This window comes from Monodon monoceros, unplaced genomic scaffold (genome assembly GCF_005190385.1).
Source record: "Monodon monoceros isolate NGI ecotype Baffin Bay Population unplaced genomic scaffold, NGI_Narwhal_1 Super_Scaffold_19, whole genome shotgun sequence".
NCBI lineage: Eukaryota > Metazoa > Chordata > Mammalia > Artiodactyla > Monodontidae > Monodon > Monodon monoceros.
The window spans coordinates 58,719,021-58,745,772 of record NW_021703775.1 but is presented as its reverse complement, the minus strand read 5'-3'; the positions used below and the strand labels follow the sequence as shown (position 1 = coordinate 58,745,772).

The window sequence follows — 26,752 nt, the reverse complement described above, 5'->3', positions numbered from 1 at the left end:
AAGAATGTGACCTGGGAGAAGACTGGATAGGAGACTGGATGATGGTTCCAATTCTTTGCAGTCTTCCTCCTCTAGCAATAAGATTGTAATTATACATTCACCTCTTTTGTCTTGTAACTTTGCTGTGCCCTCCCACTTTAGCAGGTGGTACTTCCTCATTTCTTGTCTCTGGAGTTGGTTATTTGACTTGCCTTGGCCAATGGGATGCTAGTAGATGACACAAACAGAGGCTGGAAATGTGCTTGTGCAATTGGACTTGCTCTGTCATGTCTTTGCCATCGTCATGGGGAGAGCGTGCCTTGGCTGGCCTGCCAGTCCCAGGAGGAGGCTAAGAGGCTTGTGGAGCAGAGCCAAGCTAGATGACTGTAGGGTGAAGCAGAGCTTCTCCAGCCTAGACCAGTTGTCCCCAGTTGACCTGCAGACCCCACAGAACTCATGATTGTTGTTTTAAGCCACTGAGTTTCGGGTGGTTTTTACACCTTAGTGTTGTGGCATTAGCTGATACAGCCTTGGTTGGGGAAAGACTGCAGATAACATACTGACCCTGTTAACACTGGTTACTAGGCGTTTGTCATATTGCCAGGGAGAATGACTAGAAGAAAATCTAGCCATACAGATTTTCTAGCTCCGAGATACTAGGCTGAGTTATTAGAAGTTGAAGGCCACAGTTATTTTTCTGCCAATCCTAAAAAGAAGTAAAAAGAGCAAGTTGCCTCACAGGACTCAGAGTAATTGTCCAAAACGGTCTATGCCTATCTAAATGAAATGGTGCTAAGAGAAGAGAATGAAAGGAAGTCATTGCACTGAACACTGGAGTCGCCAAGCTGTTGACATTTCTGAGGCACCCGAACCTTCAAGCTTGCAGAATATGAAGACTGCCTCCTTTTGTTTCTGCCCTGGGCATGAACAGAATGTCTCCGGTCCCAAGCAGTTTTATTCTGCCCTGGTGTTCTGTTTGATTTGGAGTTAGAACTTTGGAACCAGTCAAGGCCCTTTAGACAACTGGAAACTTAGACTGTCTCCACTAATGTATGCACTATACACGTGTTGCCAGTGAGACAATCTGTTTCATTGCTGAGTTCTTATTAAACCCTGAGTGCATATATAGTACACAGATAGACACATCCTGTGCTTAGTACTGTCAGGAGTTATGAGAGACTCAAAATACAGTAAACTGTCCTTTTCTTGGGGCCTAATTAAGGAGTAATATTAAGACAATTGAAATGATTACCATGCAAAGATAACTTACTTTTCACTTGATAAAGACATTTTCCTCCTTCTGATGAAATCACCCTAAAACAATCAAGAAAAATTCCATCTTTGAAGAATCCAGTGAACATCTGGAAACCACCATATGAAGACAGAAGGTGAATGGAGAAAAGGCAGATGACATATCAGAATAGAGAGACGTCACATTCCCCAGAGGGGAAAAAGGAAGCCAGTGGTCCCCTGAAAAATCCTGACTGGCTCAGGGATGGGAGGGGACAGTAAGGAAGGCAGAAGTGAGGCAGAGGGCGGAGGACGAGAGTGTTTTAAGTCTGTATAAGGAGTACTTAGGTATATAAGATTTCTACCCCACAGCTGGCAGGTAGGTGAGTATTCCACCTGTACCCTTGTAGGAGATGACACGATATTTTTCTGGAGAAATTGAACCAGGGAGGCTCTGGATGTTGGGACACCAGATATAAAGGAGGGCAGTAATGATGTGCCTCATGGAAATCAGTGAGATTAGGGGAAAGACTACACACTGAGCAGTGAGATTCCCTAGCCTTCCCTTACTTCCGGCACGAGAAAGACAGCAGCTAGCTCACACCCATCAGACAGGAACCTGGAGGATCCTTCTCTGGAGAATGTGAACCACCTCATAGAAAAGACCCACAGACAGTGACATTTGGGGATCCTCAGTGAAAACACTCACTGGGCATCAGATTGCCCTGCAGTGGAGCCAACCAATCTGTGTCTCTAATCAGTGTTTTAGTATCTTATTGCTTAATGCAAATGAACACAAAGGATGATCAGATATTTGAGGGCCATCTCCAGCATGAAAGAAAGAAAGCAAAACAAATAATACAAGTTGAAAAATGAACTCAGAAGAAATAGTGTACAGGAGCAGAAAATAACTTAAAGAACACTATTTTAATATCCTTAGAGAGATAAGAGGAGAAGTGTTATCCATAACAGATTAAGGAAACATCAGATGCAGCTCCTCCAGCGGGAGCACATTCCCCAGTACTGCACAGGGGCGGAGAGAGCAAATGGTGGTGTATTTTTCTTCATCCATGTTCAGCTGCCTGAGTGCAGGCACAAAGCAGCTAGAGAGTTGGACTTAATATTATGTTTTTGCCATGTGAGTTTGACCAAGGCAGAGAGAGGTACAGGAGTTGAGTGTGTACGCAGGGAGCAATTAGAATGATTGACTCTGGAATTTAAGCTGAATATATAGTGAAGTGAGGACATCATAAGGGTAAAGGAAAGACTGGGAAAAGGTGAACATTTCAAAAGATTATGGATTCCAGTGGGGTTGAAGGATTGTGGGGATAGGGTACCAGAAGGACTAATCTGAAAGGTGAGAGTTGTTGTCAGACAGTGGAAAGTATAAAATCAATCAGAATCCTACTCACCCTTCTAAGTTCCACTCAAATACTGTCTCTTTCATGAAGTCTTCCTTGACACTCCAAGGATTCCACTTCTCAATCTATCCAATTTCCAGAGGAGTTTTGTGTTACGTTTGTGACCCTTGGTACATTTTGCCATACCCGTGTATTTGTTTCATCTTTCCCTAACCCAACTAAAGTGTAGGTTCCTCTGAGGGAGAGACTGTAATTACCATTCTTTGTATCTCTGTTGCATTCCAAGGGCAGATTCTTGAACCTAGATTCAGTACAACACTGCAGACTTACATAAGGTGAGAAGCAAGAAAGATTTGCGTTGTTTCAGGTTGGATTCCCTGGGAGGTGCACTCTGACGTGGAGGTTAGCATTTCAATCACATAGTAGGGAGTGGCCTTGGCTCAACACCTGTGGCAGGGAGGGGAAAGAAATGGGAGTAGGCAGAGGGAGAAGCCGGGCTGCCATGCAGGCTCAACAACAGCCTCAGTCAACCCCTGGGGAGCTCTGGAGGTAGCATGGCCCTTTAGAGAGCCCCCAGCACCCGCTTAGGCCAGTCATTGGATGTAGGAACCCCCATGACTGAGCCAATCCTTAAAGGGACAAACAACTGAAGGCCTTCTGCGGACACCTCTACTGGCAACAGGGACAACACACCCTTCTGCAAGGGACCTGGGTGTTGTGTCACAGTGTCTGCCACTGCAGTTCCATAGTTCCAGAGTTCTCTAAGGAGTAAGAAAAAAGTATAAGACTTCTCCTTTCAGAGGGAGTGAAGAAGGTGAGATTTCTGTGGCTGAAGACTGTGGGACCCGTGATGATTTTCAGAGAGGAAATGGTGCAAAATAAATTTTGGCATATTTTCACTCGCTTTGGCTTCTTCCTTTTCTTCACGGCACATCTGTCTTTTTGTCCAGTTAATAGGAAAGCGTGCCATTTTTTAGTTCTCATATTTTTGCTCTTTTTCTACTGTTTATTTTTTTAAATCAGAATATTTCAGACTCGAAGCCAGATCTCTCACTCCAGCTAATTTTCTTTGATGGAGAAGAGGCTTTTCTTCACTGGTCTCCTCAAGATTCCCTGTATGGGTCTCGGCACTTAGCGTCCAAGATGGCATCAACTGCACATCCACCTGGAGCGAGGGACACCAACCAATTGCACGGCATGGTGAGTCCAGGTAATTTTCACGGTGCTGCAGCTACAGACTCTGCTTCAAAGGAAGCCTGTGGCAGGGAGGGGAAGCCAATTAAAGACCTAAAAATGCCAAGGCATTCTTGGAGCAGAGTGTTTATAATAGAACATTTTTTTGGCAGGCGTTGGGTTTTTGAGGAATCCCAGAGCTAAAAAAGAATGATTCTGGGTTAGAAGTTATGTTTGACTGAGCTCAATTAAAATGATGTAAAAATTCAGAATAAGGAAACATCAGATTCATTTCAGTCCCACGGGAGCACATTCCCCCAGTAAATATTAGAGGTGGAGAGAGCAAATCCCATCTTTGAGGCCTCTGTCAAGCCAGAGGAGGCTGGGGTCTTGGGAAATGGAGTAAGAGTGGAACATAGTATGGGGATGAGAGTGAAGAATTTCCTCGGTGGCTTCAAAGCATTATAGTGACTCCAAGTGCGTATAGGACGTTTTGATGTGTCAGTTTTGACGTGGTGTTTTGGCACGGTGGTGGAGACATTTCAGTGCTGCCTTAAAACCCTGCTCCTATTACCAAGTAATGGGTGCAACTTATGGCCCCCTACTCATCCCCCATTCTGACCCCACAGCCCATACCTAGTCCCTTACTCCACCTTTGAATTTCCTTCCTATTCTGGCTCTCTTCCCATATTTGACTTTCACTCAGTATTTGAGTCCTCACTAACCGCAGCATGGAACCCCTGAGACTTCATTCTTCCCTGTGGCTCCATCCATCCCTGGCCCTCACCCTATCTGTGAACTGATAGCCTGTTTCTAACCCTCTCCGTTCATCCCTGTCCTTTGCCCTATCACTGACCTTCACCCTATGAGTCCAAATGGCCACATTCAATGTCCTCTGTGAATCCAGCACATCTCATGTTGGCTTTCTCTCTGTTCCGTTGGCCACTGGCAGCTCATAAGGGGTTAGGAGAACATAACTGGTACCTCATTTAATCACTTTTGCTCAAGTGGCTAAAAAGGGTTCAGAGGAGAAGAGACCTGATTGATTGGCAGGAGGAACAAAGTTACTTGTTTACCAGTCCAAATATATGAATCCATAGTGATAGTTAGACCATTTTTTTCCCCCAGAAACAAACTCTTAGGAGCTTATCCAACCTTATGAATATACTCCTATTTCAAACAAGCCTATTTTTTCCCAGTGAATATATTTAATCATCATTCATGAGTTAGTAGATACTATGTCTTTAGAGTCATATAGACTCTGAAAATATTTATCTATTACATGTCAGGATCAATGCTAGATATTTACCCATACCGTACCTCACTTATATAAATCAGGAGTTCTTAATCTGGGGTTAGTCTTCAGGGAGTCCTCAAGCCTGCTGATGCTTTATGGCTCAAATAAGTTAAGAAACACTGGTTTATTATAGAGGCCTATAGCCAGAAAGGACCTTTAGAGATCAGCAAACTTGACCTTCTTGTTTGATAGAAAAGGAAATGGATATCCAGGGACTAAGCTCATAGAGCTTCTAGTCAAGGAAATTTTCTTATATGCTGTTTTAAGGAATAAATAGTTACTATCCAAATGCTCTCCTTTGGCAGCTGTGTTATTATAGACTGGGGATAAAATGGCTAATTAGAATGGAATAGAAGATCAGACAGGCTTGCATGCCTACATGAAAATAAAGCAAATGTATTCTTTTTTTTTTCCTATGAGATATTTATCCAAATGTCCTCCTTCTAATTTATCCTTAGTGATATCCTTCTGGGGTTACAGACAAAAAGAATCTACAATTTGCCATTTGTCCACATTGCATAAGCAAGATTTAAAAATTTCCCCCAAAGGATTCACTTACAATGTTATTAAACCTTTTGTTCATTTATACAGCTCCCTGTTTTATTCTCAGTTATTAAAGTGCAGTTAGTTTTTTTTTTTCACCTATTCTGCCTTTTATTAATTTTATTTATTTATTTTTGCTGTGTTGGGTCTTCATTTCTGTGCGAGGGCTTTCTCTAGTTGTGGCAAGTGGGGGCCACTCTTCATCGCGGTGCGCGGGCCTCTCACTATCGTGGCCTCTCTTGTTGCGGAGCACAGGCTCCAGATGGGCAGGCTCAGTAGTTGTGGCTCACGGGCCTAGTTGCTCCGTGGTGTGTGGGATCCTCCCAGAGCAGGGCTCGAACCCGTGTCCCCTGCATTAGCAGGCAGATTCTCAACCACTGCGCCACCAGGGAAGCCCCGTGCAGTTAGTTTTGACCGATTTTTTTTTTTCCATTGATGAGTATGAAATGTGTTTTGGCGACAGTAATTATACAATGTTTTTTCTCCCTTAGGACTTATTGATCTTACTGGATTTAATTGGAGCTCCAAACCCAACATTTCCCAACTTTTTCCCAAACACTGCCAGATGGTTTCATAGACTTCAAGCAATTGGTAAGCACCACTGTTATTAAAGAGTCAAACCTGGTTTCTTCCCACTGACAAACACTGAGTTTTAAAATTCAGAATTTATGATTTAAGTGTGTGATTTGAGTATACAATATACTTTACTGGCTTTTTTTCTTGCTTTATTGATTAGTTTATTATTCCTATTCATCTCTTTTAGCAGGCCCACTTTATTTTCCTGCATGAAACTGAATTTTGAAACGGAAACATAAAATACTACATTTCATATTTGCATATCCTTAGAAATGGCTTGGAAATATTTTCTCAGAGTCCTGTTTGAAGCATATGGAATGCATTTTTAGGGAAAACTCAGCAAAGCATGTTGGATAATGATGAATGTTATGTCCTCATAATGATACCAAAAGATATTCTTTAATGTTTCTTTCTTTTCCATCTCAGTCTTTGTCATCTTCTCTTTTCTGCTTTATGCAGATGTGATTTTCTTTTAAATCTAGTACAATCTCTGCTTATTTTCCAAAGGAGTAAGAGATGGCGATGCAACAGCAAGCCAAAATCCTTCAAGAGTCATTTCAGAGAAGGTTCAGTGTCAAATAAATGAGTGGAAGGGACCAGATAAGGTTAGGCCAGACCAGCCAAGGAAACAAAGGTATCTATGGCTCAGGAGAGAGGCTTGGGGCTTGCAGAAGGAAAAGGAGAATAACTTCTTTCTCTTGTACCTCCACTCCATACACCCCTCCCTCTCCACACACATACACACAAACACACAAAACAAAACACAACAAAGCACAAAAAATTGGCCTCAGGGAGAGGTGAACATGCGATAGAATTTTATTATAGAATCCAGGCCAGGAGCCCTGTTTGAGGCAAGAACATCAGGCTAAGAGTTCCTTTCTAGCCACACGAACTTTTTGGAGCAGGATAGGGTTGTACTTTCTTCTCAGCAGTGGGGAAAATGCTGCCATCTCAACTCATGCTTTTGCCACGAGTTCAGAACGTGCTTATATCCAGATCTAGAATATTATGAAAGAAACTTTTACCTGAACCTCAGACGCTTATCTTTGGCAAATTTAAATTTCTAGTTTGAAAGAATTGCTATTATTAATGTAAGCTTCTTGGGGACACTTCCTTACAGCATGTTTTCCTTACTTTGAGTAGCCTCAAGAAATTGGGTTTGGCCTTCTGTCAAGGATTTGATTCCCTTCTCTTATTTCCTCCACTGGAATGAATTTATATCAGTAACTCACATCTTAATACAATTTTAACCCATTGTATAACCCACTGAGTGATACTTACACTTCAAACCATATCTCTAATTGTATAAGGAAAAGTTGTATCCTAAGGTAAAGGAATTATAATTATCAATAAACAGATGGGAATATTGTTTTGGTCATAGTAAGGGCTTTCTTGATGTTCCTAAAATCACATTACATATGAATGCCTACCACTCGGTCTAATTTTACCCTTTAAATTTAGTAATTAAAATAACCAATCCTGGAAAGTTTCATTCAGTTGCCTTAAACTCTTCTTGTGATCTCTTATCATCTTGTAACATAGGCTCATGTTATATGTAATCCTGTAATACATGGGTTCTATATTGCAAGATGACAGGAGTGATGGAATGTAGGCCAATGGTTCTCAAATTTTAGTGTGCATTAGAATCACCCGGAGGGCTTGTTACACCACAGATTGCTGGACCTCACCCCCAGAATTTCTAATTCAGTTGGTCTGAGGTGGGACCAGATGATTTGCATTTCTAACAAGTTCCCAGGTGGTGCCGATGCAGCTGATCAGAGACCACTTTGAGAACCACTGACGCAAGTCGTAATAGGTATCCCTTTCCCAAAGAGTGGTCACTCAGTATAGTACTTCATACCTATTCTCTCTAAGGATTCCCCTTTCAAGCTCTGCATCTCCTCGTAAGGCATCCTTCATGCAGGATTGAGGATCTGTAAGTATCTACACCTGTGTTTTTTCTCTCCATTTTCCTCTAGCTTTCTCATTCTCCAACTCTCCATTGTTCTGTTGAGTTTCTGATTCCAAGGAGGTTCTCACCTGTAAAGCTAGAATCACGTGTGACTCTTAGAAGGACTCCAAAATGTCCACACCCAAGTTCAGCTCAGAGGGTTTTTTTTCTTTCTTTTTTACCAAGAACAGTTTTATTAAGATCCATGGTCAGTTACAAGTTTGGTTTGGTTTTTGGTCACTGGTCCCAAATGCCACTATTCTGAGTTTACATCAAAATACAAAGCCCAACATTTACAGTTTGAAAACTTAAAAAAACAGACGCCAAAGACAAAGGCTTTTAAAAATCTCGGTTGAAATGTTCTCCCTGCTGCGTCATCTGTAGAATGAAAGGCATGTGAGATGCTGTGAGGATTTCTGACAGTGAACTCGTATTCATCATGTACTTTGAATATTTAAATGTTACCCAAATATTACTGTGTCTTTGAGTGCTTGATTTGATTGAAGATACAAATGATGCTTTTGACCATCTTTGGTTGTAAACGAAGCCGGCAGCCTACCCTCAGGGGACAAGGTGGTGATGGCCCTGATGACCTGCTGAGTGGCCTGGGGACGTCTTTGCTCCCGTGGGGTCTCCCCTCCTCAAAAGCAGGCGTGTGGCCCAGACTTGGAACTGCTGGGAGAACAGAGTGGCCCTTGCTTTGCCAAACGTGGCAGCAAAATCAGCTTTAAAATCGCGAACCAGAGGAGAACAATTGTCTAATTTTGTTAGGGCTCTCTTTTAGGGCCTGATTCTTCTTTGGAGCCAGAGGCTGTGTTCCTGTCCTGGGGTTTCACCGCCCACCTCCAGGGCAGTGAGGGCAGAGGCCCGGGGCCCTCTGGGGAGGCCTGACTCCTGCAGCTCAGAGGTTTTTGTCATGGGTGTACTACTGCATAATGTTTTAAAACCAAGTGTCAAGATTTCAAACTCCTTATGCATCTGACTGTTGATCAGATAAAAAGATACATTCAGCTGCTGTCTAATTATCATCTACAGAACATGAACTCCATGAATTAGGTTTGCTCAAGGATCACTCTTGGGAGAGGCAGTATTTCCAGAATTATGGTTACGGAGGTGTGATCCAGGATGACCATATTCCATTTTTAAGAAAAGGTAATGTATGAGTGTATATATGTATGCATGCCTGCACATGTGTGTTTTTTACCTATTATATTTATTGTACTTTATGTGCATTTGCAACAGTCTAGAAGTGTGAAGAACCATTAAATTTAATAACTGATTAAGTAAATCATTCACCAATCATCTCATGGCTTCTATTTTTTTTTTATGAAAGTCATTCCAAATCCCTGAGGACACTTTTATAATTTTTCCTACACATAGAATATTTATCAAATCTCGTATACCTCTGACATCCTGCCTTCCCTTTCATAGAGCTAGATTGTATTCTTATAGTTTGTGTAACTGTGGTGTTTTCCTGCTAATAAAGAAGCAATATTCTTTTTCTTCTTTAAAATTTATTTATGTTTGGCTGCATTGGGTCTTCGTTGATGCGCGTGGGCTTTCTCTAGTTGTGGCGAGCAGGGCCCAATCTTGGTTGCGGTGCGCGGGCTTCTCATAGCGGTGGCTTCTCATTATGGAGCACGGGCTCTAGGCATGCAGGCTCAGTAGTTGAAGTGCACGGGCTTAGTTGCTTTGCGGCACGTGGGATTTTCCTGAACCACGGCTCGAACCCATGCCCCCTGCATTGGCAGGCGGATTCTTTACCACTGCACCACTAGAGAAGTTCTGCCTCCCTATTCTTTACGTAGGAGCAAGAGTTATCTTTAAAAAATGTCAATCAAATTATGTTACTTCCCTACTCTAAAGCTCTGGTAGCTTGCCATCAAGTAGAAAAAGACCCAAAGTCTTTATCATGACCTACAAGGGCCTCCATTTTATACCTCTTTTCTCCCTCACCATCACCTCCTACCTCTCTCTCTAATTATTGCTCTGATCCAGCCACATTGCTTGAGGAACACATTGCCATTCCTCAAGCAGGCCAAGCACACTTCTACCTCAGGACCTTTGCACTTGCTAAAACTGCTGCCTGGAATGCTCATCCCCAGATCTTCACACAGCTTGCTTTCTCCTTTGTTACATCTATTTAAATGTTAGCTTCTCAAAGAGGCCTTCCCTGATTTTAAATACCTCTTTATTGGCCCTACTCTCTGCCTCTCATTCTCTATTCCCTTACCTTGTTTTACTATTCTTAATAAGCCTTCTCACTTTTTAAAATTATTTTTTGTATTTGTTTCTTTCTCTAGTAGAATGTAAGCTTCATATGAGCAGGGCTTTGCCTTTTCACTGATGAACCCTCAATTCCTAGAATAGGGGCTGGTACATAGTAAGTGCTTTATAATTATTTACTGAATTACTTAACATTTGTTTAACGAGTGAATGGCTTTGGAGTATAAGGGTAAGATACAGGGAAGTACACAGAAGATGATGAACGATCAGCTGTGTTTATATAATATAGTATAGTACAGTATATAGTACAGTCCTACTCAGATTTCCTTGAAGAATGATACTTTCTAGTTTACTCATGGGAAATATGCACTTAATTACAAGTTGTTTCATCTTGTTAGGTGTTCCAGTTTTGCATCTGATACCATCTCCTTTCCCTGAAGTCTGGCACACCATGGATGACAATGAAGAAAATTTGGATAAAACAACCATTGATAATCTAAACAAAATCCTAAAAGTCTTTGTGTTAGAATATCTTCATTTGTAATATTCTGGTTTAGTTTATGATAATTGCATCTAGTATTATATTCAAAAGTCAAGGCACCCTTTAAAATAATCTGACTCCAGATGCTGTGTGGAAACTTCTGTGTGGAAACTTCTATCCTATAGATTCATTCTATAGGTATCTTTGAATATCCTAGATTTATGTCATGTCCAAATTGCTTATTCATTTTCATCTAGTGATAAAGAAAGGGAAATGTAAGAAAAACTGAAGGTAAATATCTTTTAAAAACTTCTTTAGATAAGAAACTATGAAGCTAAATCAGATGTGTATAGTCAGTATCACGTTTTTCTAAATAATACTTAAATACGATGGTCATGTGCAAAGTGCAGCCTTAGTTTTATGATTTTCTTATATTTGGGAATCTATTGCATATAATACAAAACAGAGATGCAGTTTGAAGACTCAATTTCTTTGAGAAATCTTTGTACGGTTTATTTCATGGAACTTAAATCAGAATTAAATGCCATGTTGTGAATGTCTTTTTTAATATATGAATGAAAAATTGTATAACTTAAAGTATAGCTCAATTTTATAGAGTTTTACAAATTTAACATTTTTATTGTAAAATAATATAGTCAGTACCAAAAATCTAGAAAATGGAGAAAAGAAAAAAACCCTATAATTTCATTATATTAGCAGAGTAACCATTTACTCTAGTTTTCCCTCACATATTTTCAATGCAGTTTTTATGTCATTATAATCAAACTCTACCTACAAGTTTTTGGCCTTTTTTCTGTTAAATTACATAATTACCAGACATTTATTTGCTGTTTTGATCTTGGGTTGAGATGAAGACAGAGACTGTTGAGTGTGTCCTCCAGAGTCAATATGAAGGTAACACACTGGGAGGACAGAAATTAGGATCATTTTTGTGTGGGTAAATTATATGGTATTCAAGTTTGTTTAATTACTTATAGCCTATTTCTTTCAGGAGATTCATGGAAGCAAAATTGTTTGGGCTGGAAACACATGGGAATTCATGGATTTTTCTTTGGCTATGGGAAACAGTTATCTAAAAATACAAACTTGATCAGTTAATCAATTAAGAAATTGATCCTGCCATATAGATGAAGTTAGCTGGGGGCTGTTGTTTTTCATGTGCTATCTGTTCTGAGCAGACATTTAATAAACCTCACTGAATTAATGTGCTGAGGCTGGGTAGGGAGTGAGATAGACAAGCTGAGTGGGAAAGCAATGGCAACCTTAAGTTCAATAACAAAGAAAGTCATTGGAAAAGGAATTTACTTACGAAAACAAACTTTCTAGGTTAAAAAAAGGGATCAATATAATTTTATCTGTATGAATTGATACAATTTTATAAAAGAATAGCCAGTTATAGACAATTATATCTAACAATATCTGTCTATAATCTCATGTTGGTAAATTTTATAGAACTAGATTTTTATAGGTTTCTTTTTATTTTACAAATCTTCTAAAATTATATAAAGGGAAGTGGTGCCTTTGTGAGTTAAGTAATATTAACAGCTAACACTTATTGAGTACTAACTCAGTGTCAGTGTCATAGGTGCTTTATATGTTTTTACCAACTTAATCCTCACAACAATCCTAAGGGGTAAGGGGTATTATTAACCCCATTTTATGATGCTCAGAATGGTTAAGTCTCTTCTTCAAGACCATGAAGCTAGTAAGTGGCAGTGCTGGGTTTAGAACCCAACCAGGCTGGTTCTAAAGCTCATCCTCTGAAGCACTTTAGAGTACTGCCTCTTTACATGAAAAGACCTTTGAAGAAAGTTCTTAATGCCAAGTGCAAAGCAACAATTGTGTCTTGAAATTTTTATAGGTCATTCACTCAGTCTGGGAGAGCATTCTTAAATCACTGCTGCCAGGGTTCACCTGACAATGTTAGGCTTCAGAGGCACGTCATTTGTAATAGAATTATTCCTCTGCCATATCAAAGGCTATTTTTACATAAGCCTGTGTATAACAGAAATCAACACGAATGGTTCCAGGGCTAAAGAATCTAAGCCACAAAGCAGGATTAAAAGAGACTGAGTTTTCTGGATTAATTTTTGGATGAGTGAAAACATTTGAAAGGGGTTCAGGGAAAACATTTTTTTTAAACACCAGAAAAGAAATGATTTAATTGATGATATTAAAACAGAATGAGGGCTTCCCTGGTGGCGCAGTGGTTGAGAGTCCGCCTGCCGATGCAGGGGATACGGGTTCGTGCCCCGGTCCGGGAAGATCCCACATGCCGCGGAGCGGCTGGGCCCGTGAGCCATGGCCGCTGAACCTGCGTGTCCGGAGCCTGTGCTCCACAGCGGGAGAGGCCACAACAGTGAGAGGCCAGCGTACCGCAAAAAAACCCAAAAAACAAAAAAACAGAATGAAAAGAAGTTTTAATAAGGAACCTAAAAATTAGTTGACAGTACTACATATATAATTATAAGCCTAAATAATAAATTCTTTTTGAGGCAGAATGAAATAAATAGATCTACTATAATCTGTTGGGTTGACAGTTGAATTATTTTTAGAGGAGGAAGTTGGAGGATATGTTGAAATGAGATAAAAGGAAAAATAAAAACATAAGCAGATTAACTCAATGAAAGTTTCCTTCCTTCTAAGTGGCATATTCTAAAATTCTACTCACTAAGAGTTTGTACTAATATGGGAAAAGCAATCATGATACTGGAAAGGGAGACATTTTAAGGAATTAATCTTGATATTAATCCCTGAAATATGTTCTGTATAAAAATGCCAGTCAGAAATATTACTTTAAAAATTATAGCTACAAAGGCAGGGTTCCATAAACATTATGCTGTATTTGGAATTTTTCTATATGCGTTTTGGAGCATTTTACTGCCCCTAAGAGAACAATTTGTATGTTTTGTCTATTACTGTCAACCCTGCAACACACAGGGCTATTTTTCTTCTTCAAAGAAATGAGTTCAAAGGAAAATATTCATAAAAGAGTGTTCATAACCTTGGCATCTAAAAAAATCATGAGTCTGTTATTGTAGCTTGAGGGTTGTGGCTGGGAAAGACAGATCCTTCAAACTGGAGAAATTTTTTAGCTGGTGAAGCAGTTGTCATAAGAACAAAGCAGCCCATGTTTTCAGCTCCAACTCCAAATCCTTAAATTGTTTTTTCCACGGAGCTTCTTTCTTCCATCAAAGAGGTGCATTCATTATGATGCTGTAGCAAAATCATGTGAAAACTGAGCATTTGCTCAACTTGGCTCAGCTGGAGGTGATTACTTCTTATAAAGGAGGGAAGGACAAGCCGCAAGACATTTCTATTTCTCTGATGTACAGACGCCCCACATGAGGCTTGATCATGATATATTCTGCTGAAAATGAAATCTCAGTTTCTTTGTAAGCCCTTAATCTGAGGAAAGAAGGTGTGGGGATAAAGGATATAAAGAGAAGATGAGGGAAACTATTTATGGCAGCCATAGTAATTTAAAGCAAAGCTAACATAGGAAATTTGTGGAAATTACTTAAATTTGCTGTTTATGAAAGTATGGGGCTTGCTTTCATAGCCAGTCTTTTCACAAACTTTTGGCTTCAAAGATGAATGTACGAAAGATTGAGGTTTCACTCTGAGTTTCAGAGCCACTTTCTGCGCAGTCTGAAACTCTAAAAGTCATTTGAAGTGGTTTAATGGCCTCCCCTTCTCCCTTCTGTCTCGCTTCTCGTTAATCTATGCTACATCTTTCTCAGCCTTCAAATAGCTAACCTACTGCTCTGTTGCGAGGAGCAGGTCCCACTCTGGAAAGTCACCGCCATATTTCACGGAAGGACTGAGGTGGAGAGGAGATGTCATTAGCTAGTTGAGCCAGTAGGGTGGTATGGGACACCCTTCAAATCCTCTTAAACATGAAAATGGGCCCCAGGATCCTGGCACTACAGCCAGCAGCAATAATTTACGGCAGTTTTGAAGACGGGTGATATGAAAGGACTGTGTCATGGCTGTAGCCCTCAGCCTGAATTTGGTTGGTTTCTCACACGATGTGAAGTCATCTTACTCTGCCCATATTTCAAAGGCAACACATGGAACGTAGCCCACTCTCCCAACACATCCAGATTTGCCAGGGAGAATTTAGACCATTTGTTTGAGAATTAAGAGCACAGAATTGTCAAGAAGAGAAAAAAAACCACGACTTAAAGCAAAAAACAGACAAGCAAGTAAACAAACAAAAATCCCAACCAACCAACCAAACAAATTAAAACCCTACAAAGATCACAAAGGTAACATTAAAAATAGATTTTAAAGCTGATAAATTATAAATAGCACTGAAAACTTTGTACTATTATATTTACAGATTACTACAGAGTACAAGAGGTCCTTGGCAGTCAAGGATTTAACGTTTGTGGTTTTGGTGAACAAAGAATGACATGCAGTGAATTATCTGAGCTAAGAGATTAGCGTGGAGAAGTGGATGAGCCTAGCTGGCTTCCAGCCATCAATTTCATTGTTATTCTCTAGTCATCCTTGCACTAACACTTGGAAAGTAGTAAAACTCATTTGTTTGTAAAAAAATGAATGCATGCCTCCCCCCCATCTCCTAAGCCAATTGCTCTTACTGGAGATGTAATTAAAGAGGTCTAGAAAAATAATGGTGCTGTACAGATAAGAGCAACAAATGTTCACCATGGTGAGCGAATGAGTTAGGTGACTTATGCACAATGCTGCCATTCTCTTGTCTTACAAAGGATGTGGCATTATAATGTTCCCCAAGAATGAAGATGTACTTGATCCTCCGTCAAAGTTCTTAAAATATAGGGTGAAAATCTTGGAAGAGGAGCACAGATGTTATAAGAGTATCTTATGGCTCTGTTATCAAACCAGTTCCATTTGCATGATGCACAGCAAGCCAAATGCTGAGATGCTGAGGTTTACAGCTGAGAAAGTGTTTATTCACAAAGCAGCCAATCGGGAGACTGACCAATAAGTCTCAGATCTGCCTCCTGGAAGGCAAGGGTGTTGGGATATTTATTGGATAAGCAGAGTGTCTTAGGCATGGGGAAAGGTGATTGGAGGTCAGGAAAAGATGAGGTAATCGGTGTTTTGTGCAGGTGCATCTGGGTTACATGCTTTTGCATGTTCAAAATAGAGGCACTTAGCTTGATGAGAGGGTGGAGTTTTCCAGCCCGCTGATGTCTGACAGGACACCTGGGCAGGCCCTGTTTTAGGGTCGGTGGTCCCAACCAGTTCCAACTGCCTTGCACTGGACAAGAGTTGACTCCAAGTTCCTATAAAACAACTGAGCTGTGTGAAGCTGGGAAGGTATGTAATTAAAGAGAAAAGAAAGAAAGAAAGAAAGGAAAATAACTAAAGTGAGCTTAATCAATGAAGGCAGTTTATAAGCCAAGGGGTTTTAACAAACTGTTCCTTTATCTGTTGTTCTGTAAGACAAGCTCAAGAATTTCTATAGTTATCAGCTTCTGTTAACTCTATGCAGTATGCTTTCACCTCAGGCTTTGAACATCTGGATTTAGAAGATTCCTAAATCCAGCTGCTCATGCTTCATTTCTTTGCAATTGGACCCTAGTGTTGGAAATGAGAGTTTGTCATAGGAAAACAACGTTGCTTTCCCTAAAATCAGATTTTCTTCAAGATCATTGTGTTTCTTCCCCAGACCTATACTGCAAATTGGTAGAGCTTAGAAAGTTACATTCAAGGGAAGAGCATCTTTGGATACCTAAATTTGTTAACACTTCCTCTGGGCAAAAGACAGAGAAATGACATTATCTGAGAAACCAAGAAAAATTGAGAGTACTGAGAAATTGACCAGGAAAGGTAAACTTCTGTGCTGCAGGAGGCTGGCAGTCATGGATGAGACCTTGTCCAGACACTGCCTGAGGCCCTAAAGACTGTGAAACTGATGAAGATCAGGGGCGGCAGAAGGAAGGGTTTGTTAACTCACAGTGAATGTTTCAGTCCAGCAGTTCTCAAAATCAAAAGGTTCAAGGCACTTTGATCAAATAGATGTTTCTTATACCCCTCCTCAAAGGCCCGTAAATGTTATCAGACCCACGTATTAGGGCTAGCCAGGTCATATGTCTCCATCAAAGTCATTATCAGACCAGGGCATGAGTGGAGTCTGAACTGAGATTGTTGTTCAGGGGTTGGGAATAAGAGAGTAGAATTCCGATCTTTTAGAGCTGAAAAGGCCATAGAAATATCTACTCTCTGTTTTTTTGCCCTCAGCTTTAGATTTTTCCCTGCAGGTGGTACTGCAGAAAGAGCTCCTCTCCACATTCTTGCCCCATCTCAGTGGTAGAATGGGCTCCAACAGATTTTAAAGTTTGTGTATGAAATAGTAGAACACTTTCTTCAGAGGAGATCTCACATGGAACCCTAAAGCTAAAAGAGCAGGTCTGACTGAAGCGGGGAGAGAGTCCTGGAACCTTGTCAGCTAAGCCTTGTTCAGTAACCACCTGCCTCCCCCAACATCTCTACTTAACCCCACAGGGACTCCATGAAACCTAGGGTTCTGCAGAGCATAGCTTGGAATTATGACTTCATTCTCTGTCTTCTTTGACTCAGTACTTAGAAATAATGACTTGGCTGATCACTTACTATTTGGGATTCTGGACCCAATTCCATTGTGCAGGGGTGAAAGGGGAGCTTCCCACACAACCAAGCAATGCTCTGCGCACCAGCTGAGTATCTTACAATTCAACTCAATTCTGACACGATCTTCCTGGAGGTAGCATCAAATCAAGGGTTCAGTCTCACAAACTGGCCCCTTTTCTCCCCACTTCAGATGCCAGTCTAAAGCCCATATCATCACCTGTGTTTTTGACGCCCTGGCAGTAGATTGGAAGTTCCAATGACACCCTCCAACTCAGAATGCCAATCAAAAGTCCAGGTTGTTACCTGGACTTCTGACCAGCTGGCTATATATCAAAGGATCCCACTACCCCCTCCTTGGGTTCTATTGATTTGCTAGAGCAGCTCACAGAACTCAGAGAAACATTTCACTTACTAGAACAAGTATATTATAAAAAGATACAGCTCAGTACAGCCAGATGGGAGAGATGCATAGAGCAAGGCATGTAGGAAGGAGGGCGGAGCTTCCATACCCTCTCTGAGCATGCTGCTTTCTCCAGATCCCCATGTGTTCATCACCAACCAGGAAGCTCTAGAACGCTGTCCTTTAGGGGTGTCATCACACAGGCACGATTGATTAAATCATTGGCCACAGGCGATCGATTCAACTCAGTAAATGGAAAATTTTGACCCATTTACTGACTCCTCTTTCTCTCAGTTCAGCACGTTAGCAAATCCTGTTGACTCTCTTTCTACCATGTCCCAAATCTGTCCATTTTTGAGTACTGCTCCCACTCTGGGCCAGGCCACCATCATCCCTCTCTCACCTGGCCTCCCTGCTCCATACTTGTTTCCTTTTTCACTTCTCCACACAGGAGCCAGAGCCATCCTTTCAAATTACAGTCATGTCACATTACTGCTCTACCTAAAACCCTCCAATGGCTTCTCCTTTCACTTGAAAGAGAATCCAGTGCCTTCTTGTGGGGCTGTCCAGGCCCCACAGGACCTGACCTCTTTTACCTTTTTGATCTCACCTCCTACCACTTTCTTCCTCACTCATTTCACCCCGGTCACACTGACTTCCTGGCTTTTCCTAAACAAGCTGGGCATATTCCTGAATCACCTGGGGAGCAGATGTAGCAATAAATGAAGTCTCACCAGCCAGGAGCCTGAAGCTGGGTTGTGAGTGGTCTGCACCTGGTCTTATTTCCCAAGGCCAACTGAAGAGGTTCTGGGCTCAATGCTGGGCTGTGGCCATTAGTTTCCAGCAGGTTCTGAGAGTGCTGCCCTTAGAGATGAGGCTGACTTAGAAACAGAACAGCAACAAGTTTCAATGTGTCCAGAGAACTCTCAATGGGTCCAGAGAATTCTCAATGGGTCAAGAAAACTCCCTAGGTCTGTCTCTTGCCTCCCTTCCCTTCTCTCCTTCAAAAGATGGATATTTTAAGAAAGCCCAGGGAAGAGATATGAGAAATATGGGATATAAATAAAGTGGAATGAAGAATCACAGTATTGTGTATTTTTCAGTATTGGGTCATGTTTTTTGGATGATACTTGGTTGGGGAGCAAAAGGCCAGAAGATGATAGAGGGAAAAAGAGAGGAAGGGACAGTTGAGGTTCCTTTAGGCTTTAAGTGAGAAACCTGTCCTCAGATCCTCAGAATAATCATACTCCATCTCCTTTAGGCTTCTGTGTACTAGCAAGGCCTCTGGGCCTAGGTTGTTCCTTTGTGGTAGTAAATAAGGTCCAAGAAAATTTGCATAGGCAACACTAAAGCATCAACTAAAAAGTTTCTGACTTATCCCTGTGACTCCCTCCTACATCTGCCAACAGAGAAAACTCCAGGGATGAGGTTGTTTCCTACCTCCCTGTTCTGGACAACGTTCCTCCCTGAGAGGTGGGGTGGGAGTGGAGGGGGCGTTCTGCATCCTCATGGTCCCATGCCCTCTCCCTTCTTCCCATTCCTCTCTACCAAACTGTTTCCATTTTGAGCTGAGAGTGATGGATAGCAGTGTTTACTGAAAACATTTTTAAATCAAGAGATTAAACTCTGATAACAGTTGAATTTCATACATGAGTCAGTGTATAAATCAGATCGTAGAGTTGACGCTTTAAAGATATTTCCACGTTCTCAGAATTGCAGACGTGAACTCCTAGACATTGTTTCCTCCTTAGGGCAACTTCAGCATGTTACCCACGAAGATAAAAGGCAGGACCCTTGCAGAGGCAATAGGCTACAAGGCTCAAGTTGTAGGTTGCTCTGGGCCCCTGAGTCTATCTGTCTCCTTCCCTGAACTCAGTGCCTCACCTTTTATATGCGGTTGAGCTCCCATAAGCTGTGTGACACCCTGACAGTTTGCCCCAGGCAGGCTGGCTTGAGTTTCTCTCATGTTGTGTTTTGACAGTGTTGGTTAGGGCACAATCCATGGGATCTGTTTGGATTGGCGGTTCTCCCTCTGGACATGGGTCGTATCAAAGCAGCAGACAGGCTGCCTGTCTGAGCCATTTTTCTGACATCAGGGCTACTGCTCTGGCTGCTTTCAGACCTACACAGTAATCATGTGGAGAGGGCTTGAAATGGTTGGGCATCAAGTGCAAAAGAAAAAGCACTCAGAGGTGTGGGATTTATTTGCATTGGTTCAGGGAACTAAAGAAAAAAGTTATTGGAGAACAGAATATTCCTGGCCTGTGTGCCCACTGAAACCGGAATTTGTCTTACTGTGCTTTCTTGGTTCTCCTCCAACCCAGATGGATCTTTCCCAGGTTCTTTTGCTGGTTCCTCTTCATCTCCAGTCTGGTTAATATTGAAGGGCCCAGGGTTCAGTTGTTGGTCCTCTTTTCTTCTTTATCTCTCTTCGTCCATTCTTGACCTCATCCAGCTCCAAGTCTTTACCTACTTATTGATGACTTCCAGGCCTCTAACTTGCCTTCCAGTCTCGTGTATCCAACTGCCTATATATATATATATATTTTTTTTTGCGGTACGCAGGCGTCTCACCGTTGTGGCCTCTCCCGTTGCGGAGCACAGGCTCCGGACGCGCAGGCTCAGCGGCCATGGCTCACAGGCCCAGCCGCTCCGCGGCATGTGGGATCTTCCCAGACCGGGGCACGAACCCATGTCCCCTGCATCGGCAGGTGGACTCTCAACCACTGCGCCACCAGGGAAGACCCCCAACTGCCTATTGAACAGCTCCTTTTGGAGGGCGTACTCAACATGCCTCCAATGAGCTCCTGGTCTTCTCCCCACATACCTGCTCCACCTATGGCCTTCTTCCAGTAGCCTCATTCTTCCTGTGGCTGAGCCAAAACCATTGGTGTCACTCTTGATTTCTCACCTTCTTTCACATACCACATCCAATTAGTCAGGAAATAGCCAGATCAAATCTACTTTCAAGGTCATCCAGAATCCAATCACCTTTTATCACCTGCATTGTTGCCGCACTGGTCCAAGCCATCATTACCCCTTGTCTCGATGACTGTAAGATGCTCTCATCAAGTCTTCCTGCTTCTACCCTAGCCATCTATTCTCAATGTAGCAGCAAGAGTGATCCTTTAAGGAAGTAGGTCAGATCGTGTCACTCTTCTGCTCAAAACTCTACAACAGTTTCTTATTTCACTCAAAAGTTAATGCCAGCATCCTTACAGTGGCCTGCTTGACCCCCTGTGATCTGTGCCCTAACACCACTCTGACCTCATCTCTGACCAGTCTTCCCCTTTGCTCACTTTGCTTCAATAACACTGGTCTCCTTGATGTTTCTGGAACATGTCAGACTGGATTCTATCTCAGGACTTGTACACAGGCTGTTCCCTCTGCCTGGAGTACTTTTCCCCCAGATAACTTCATGGCTAATTTCTTTATGTTCTTCCAAGCTTTGCTAAAATGTAACTTTTCAGTGAAGTCTTCTTTGACCCCTCTATTTAAAATTTTAATCTTGTTCTATATTTTCTTTGATTACCCTCTAACATACTGTACGATTTATATAATATGTTTGCTTTTTATTGTCTGCTTTCCTCTTTTAAAATGTAAGCTCCACAAAGGCAGGGATCTTTGTTCATTTGAACAGTACCTGGCATATGGTGGGTTTGTTAAATGAATGAATGAATGAAAGAAATGCAGTGGAAACAAGAACAGTCTTACAAGGCAGCCAAATGAAAAGTGAGCAGTAGAGGCCACAAAACACAGGAGTTTAAGTTGTGGCCAGGTATGGTTGAGGACCAGAAAGATTCAAGGTTGTAATTGGAGACAATGCTATGGGTTAGAATGGTCAATTCAGGAACCCTCTGGGGTCTGCTTCGTGGTCATTGATAATAAGCCAATTGACTAAAAGCAAAATCAGTCATCCTACTAGTTAGTCCCCATGTAGAGACATGACTTGTAAATTAGTCTTTCTCCTCACCTTGGTTATTGGAAAGCTGCATCATACTTCATGATGCAAAATAATCTAATACGATTCTTGATTAGGATATGGAAATGGATACTTGTTATATATTCTCACTTTCACACAGACATACAAGATGGAAGGGAAAGTGAAGGTTTCAGAGGGAAATGCTGCATTCATAAAATTGGAGCTGGAGTAAACTAAGTGGAAATTTTTTTGTGGTGAGTTTGATTCCCATACGTACTTGGTGTATAAGTTGACTTTTAAGTTGTTTGTGATTTCTGCATATACTACAGCCACTTCTGTCACAGCCTATGGGCTAGGGCATAGCACCAGAGAAGTGACGGTGATGTATCGATGAAGAGCAAATCATCTGATTGTTTCAGGACAACTTAGAGGGGTGCCCAAACCCAGCTTCATCTTTCTGCCTCTAGTCTCAGACCCTTTGATTTCTGGTATTCTTCCCCTTGCTATGTTCTCCTTCAACTCAGTTCTGCTTTACCCTGTGGATACGGTCACTGCAATTATCAGTAGCATCCCCTTCCACTCTCAAGGGACTTACTTAAGATGATAATTTGGGGAAACATCCTACGTCTAGAGCTCAGATTGCCTGGTAACCTTGGAGCCTCCACTGGTGGCCTCTCTGCCCCTTGCCCCTATGCCCCCTCCCATTGGCTTTGGCTGTGGTGAAAACTTGATGGTGTGGAAGTTCACTTTCTCCAGAAATTCAAAATTTCACTCAGTTCAGAATATGTAATTTGGCCATTGAATAACAGGGTGGATCCAAAAGTTTCCAGTTACCAGCAATAGAGAAGCAGGGCTAACTGAGAACAGAAGCCTCAGCCCACTCTTTGGGCTTGGGTGACCAGGAACCACATTGGCTCGCAGACTGTGCAGAGGATCTTGGTGTTCTGTGAAGTTTGTGGCGTTTTTGTTGGTCATATGGGCAAGTCATGCCCCCTCTCTGGGCCTTGGCGTCCTCATCTGTAAACTATAGGGATTTAACCTAATGATCTGTTGGGTCCCTTCGAGTGCTAAGAGTCTATGCAGTAGTACAGCATAGTGTTTAAGAGCCCAGCCTTTGGAGATGGAATTGAATCCAAATCCTGGCTCTGCAATGTAAATGGCATTCGATTTTGAGCAGGTTATAAACTCAGTTTTCTTGTGGGTAAAATGGGTTTCACACTCACTCAAGCATTTTATGATGACTCAATGAAATAGGTGATAAAATACCTTGTGGGGTGTCTGACACATGATCACTCAATGGGGGATGTTGGCTACTATGATCTTGGTTGTGATTTGCATGGGATTGCTTTCAAAACACATGATCTCATGCAAAGCTCACAGCTGTGGGACATTAGCAGGGTGGCTATTGTCATCTGTATTTTATCAATGAGAGGAGTGAAGTGCAGAGAAGTCAGGTGATTTCACAGAGCTGGTCTGTGACAGTACCAGGGCCTTGCCAGTTATGGTGGGGAAGCAAGAAGTGCATCGGTCAGGCATTCATCGAGGAGGTGGAGCTGTACTCACCTACCCAGCAGGACAGATCTTCAATCACAGTCATTTATGTAAGAAAATTCCCCAGAGATTATATCAAAGGAGAGCCAGTTGTAAAAAGCCTGAAGATGAGGTCAGGGAGAACAAAACATTTTCTGCTTTTCAGACAATGAAATAGCCCCGTTCTCTCCTTCTGTTGTTCCACTGTCCTGACACATTGCAGTATCGGATGTTGCTAATGTCATCATGGGGATCAGACTGTTTCTCATCAGCCTCTCTGATCATAGTTCCCGAGTTCTGAGACTCAACTCTTCACCTCTGATCTTCGCCACTTTTCCATCTGTATCTCTTCTGGGGCCCCTCTTCTCACTTAAAATGGCATTGAGAGTCTTTTTCTTTTTTAAAAAATACTTTTAAAAGAGAGTAGATCTTTAATGTTCTCACAACATACCCACACACACACAAATTGCAATTATGTGAGGTGATGGAAGTGTTAACTAACCTTATTGTGGTAATCATTTTGCAATATATGTGTATAAAATCATCAAGTTATACACCTTAAACCTACACAATGTTATAGGTCAATTATATCTCTATAAAGCTGGAAAAATTAAAAAATAATTTTTATTCCTTTGCTTTCTATTCACTAAGGTAATACATGCTTATTGCAGAAATGTTGAAAAATACATAAATATATAAAGAAGAAAATACTAACCTCAGAAATGACTGCTATTAACATTTTTACATTTCAAGCTAGATTTCTCCTGTGAGCATATATCAATACATCAATTTTACTTAATCAATATTCTATATGTTTGTTTTATAATCTTACTTTTGCATTTAAAATCTTTATGTGAGCATTTCCTCATGTCATTAAAATGGTTTGAAAACAGCTTAAAATGGATGATTAATGGCCCATTATATGCATATACCAAAATGTATTTAACCCATTTCCCAAATGTTGGACTAACTCTTTCCAACATTTCATTTTATAAATAATACCTGATGAAAACTTTTGAATGTAAACCTTTGTCCACATGTCTGTTTATTTGATTGACAACGCTTCCAATGTAAGAGGGCAGCAGGATGAATAGCAAGGATTAATCCTTGTTGGAAGCAGCTGAGCAACAGAAAGGGCTTTTGCAGGGGCCTTGCTCTGCCAGTAGGTGTCATCTTTGCCTCATGGTTTCTGCTCTTACCTATTTTTCTCAGGATTGTTTTTGAAGGCCAGGAATAGAATACATTTGTGAGTCAATAGAGTTCAACTCCAAATATTAAAGTCTCCCACAAGAGACACAAATCAACAGTGCCTTGAGGGCTGCAGGCCTGGTTATTTTGTTTTCTCTGTTGGGTTCATTTCATCCAACCCAGCAGCATGTTTGCTTCTGACCTGATTCTAAGAAAAAGCTTGCCATCTGGATTGTCGGCAAAGTGCCACGCTTTTAGACTCTCTAGGGAAAAAAACACACAAAAGTGTGGAAAAAGCGCTACTGCTTTCTAAAAGCATGGGGTTAATTAAAAATTCACAACAATTTAAAAAGATAATGATTATCAACACCCTATTTTAGATATGGAAACTGAGGCTCAGAGATGCTACCTTGGCCAAGGGGCCATGACTAGTAAATGGCCTAAGGCAGCATTCAAACCCAGGTACATTTATTTCTGAAGCCTGTAATTTTAACAATTTTCCTATTCTAGTTAAAAAATATAGATTCTAAGCCCCGTCCCAAGCTTATTGGACTAGAATATCTGGGCCCAGGGGCTTAGACTTTGCATTTAAATGACCTCCTTGGGAGATTTGTATGGGCAGTAAAGGGAAATGCCCATTTCATCTGTTAAGTGACCAACTGAACCAACTAGAAGCCATGACTAGAGAGGCTGGGTTGACCTTGAGTCACTTGTGCAGTCCCCATTTTATGTCAGCAGCAAAGGTCTTGAAGTACTCTAGGGTGGCTTGGCTCAGAGCATACGATATGTTTTGAAATTGAGAACTTTATTGCTTGCGCAACCACTCTCCTTTCTTTTGCTAAAAAGATTCTTTGAAACTCTTTTAATTCCTTAGCAGATCAGCAGCGCGGCTTACGGACTGGGCCTGTGCATGTAAGTCAGACAGGTTTAGATTTGCATTCTACCTCTGCTACTGCTGATCTGTCTGATCCTGGCCAAGTGATTTAAGCTTGAAGTCTGAAAAATGGGTGTATTTACATCAACTTCATAGACTTGAAGTGAATATTACATGTTACTAACAAGAGGTGTGATAACTAGCACTTGTCTCATAATAGGCGACCAGAAAATAACAGGGGAAAAAATATAACCATTTGATTAAATAACAGGGAGAGGAAAAAAAAGTTGTTTTAAACATAGATAGCTGACTTTTTTTCTAGCTATTTAAAAACAGCTTTATTGAGGTATATTTACATCCATACCAGAGAATTCACCCATTGTAAGTGTACAATTTGATAATTTTTAGTAAATTTATTGAGTTGTGCAACCATTGCCATAACCCAGACTTTGACTGCTTCCATCACCCCAAAGCATTCCCTTGCACCTGTTTGCTGTTTCCATCAGTTACCCCCAGCCTCAGGCAACTACTGATCGGCTTTCTGTCTCCATAGGTTTTCCATTCATGGACATTTCATAAAAATGGGATCATACCATATGTAGTGTTTACTGTCTGGCTTCTTAGCATAATGTTTTTTTGTTTTTAACATCTTTATTGGAGTATAATTGCTTTACAATGGTGTGTTAGTTTCTGCTTTATAACGAAGTGAATCAGTTATACATATACATATGTTCCCATATCTCTTCCCTCTTGCGTCTCCCTCCCTCCCACCCTCCTTATCCCACCCCTCCAGGCGGTCACAAAGCATCCAGCTGATCTCCCTGTTCTATGCGACTGCTTCCCATTAGCTATCTACCTTACCTTTGTTAGTATATATATGTCCATGCCTCTCTCTCGCTTTGTCACATCTCACCCTTCCCCCTCCCCATATCCTCAAGTCCGCTCTCCTGTAGGTCTGTGTCTTTATTCCTGTCTTACCCCTAGGTTCTTCATGACATTATTTTTCTTAAATTCCATATATATGTGTTAGCATACGGTATTTGTCTTTCTCTTTCTGACTTACTTCACTCTGTATGACAGACTCTAGGTCTATCCACCTCATTACCAATAGCTCAATTTCGTTTCTCTTTATGGCTGAGTAACAGTCCATTGTATATATGTGCCATTTCTTCTTTATCCATTCATCCAATGATGGACACTTAGGTTGTTTCCATTTCCAGGCTATTGTAAATAGAGCTGCAATGAACATTTTGGTACATGACTCTTTTTGAATTATGGTTTTCTCAGGGTATATGCCCAGTAGTGGGATTGCTGGGTCATATGGTAGTTCTATTTGTAGTTTTTTAAGCAACATCCATACTGTTCTCCATAGTGGCTGTATCAATTAACATTCCCAC

General features: G+C 41.3%; 1 protein-coding gene across 1 annotated transcript in view; it reads left to right on the top strand.

Moving 5' to 3' along the window:
• The window catches only part of QPCT (glutaminyl-peptide cyclotransferase), a 28,049-nt gene extending 16,446 nt beyond the window's left edge, over window positions 1-11,603 (top strand). Inside the window, exons 4-7 of the mRNA XM_029231427.1 lie at window positions 3,594-3,770; window positions 6,075-6,174; window positions 9,146-9,262; window positions 10,735-11,603. Coding sequence (XP_029087260.1) covers window positions 3,594-3,770; window positions 6,075-6,174; window positions 9,146-9,262; window positions 10,735-10,880 — 540 coding nt within the window. The 3' untranslated portion in view covers window positions 10,881-11,603. The remainder of the gene's footprint in view (window positions 1-3,593; window positions 3,771-6,074; window positions 6,175-9,145; window positions 9,263-10,734) is intronic.
• Window positions 11,604-26,752: the final 15,149 nt, after the last annotated feature.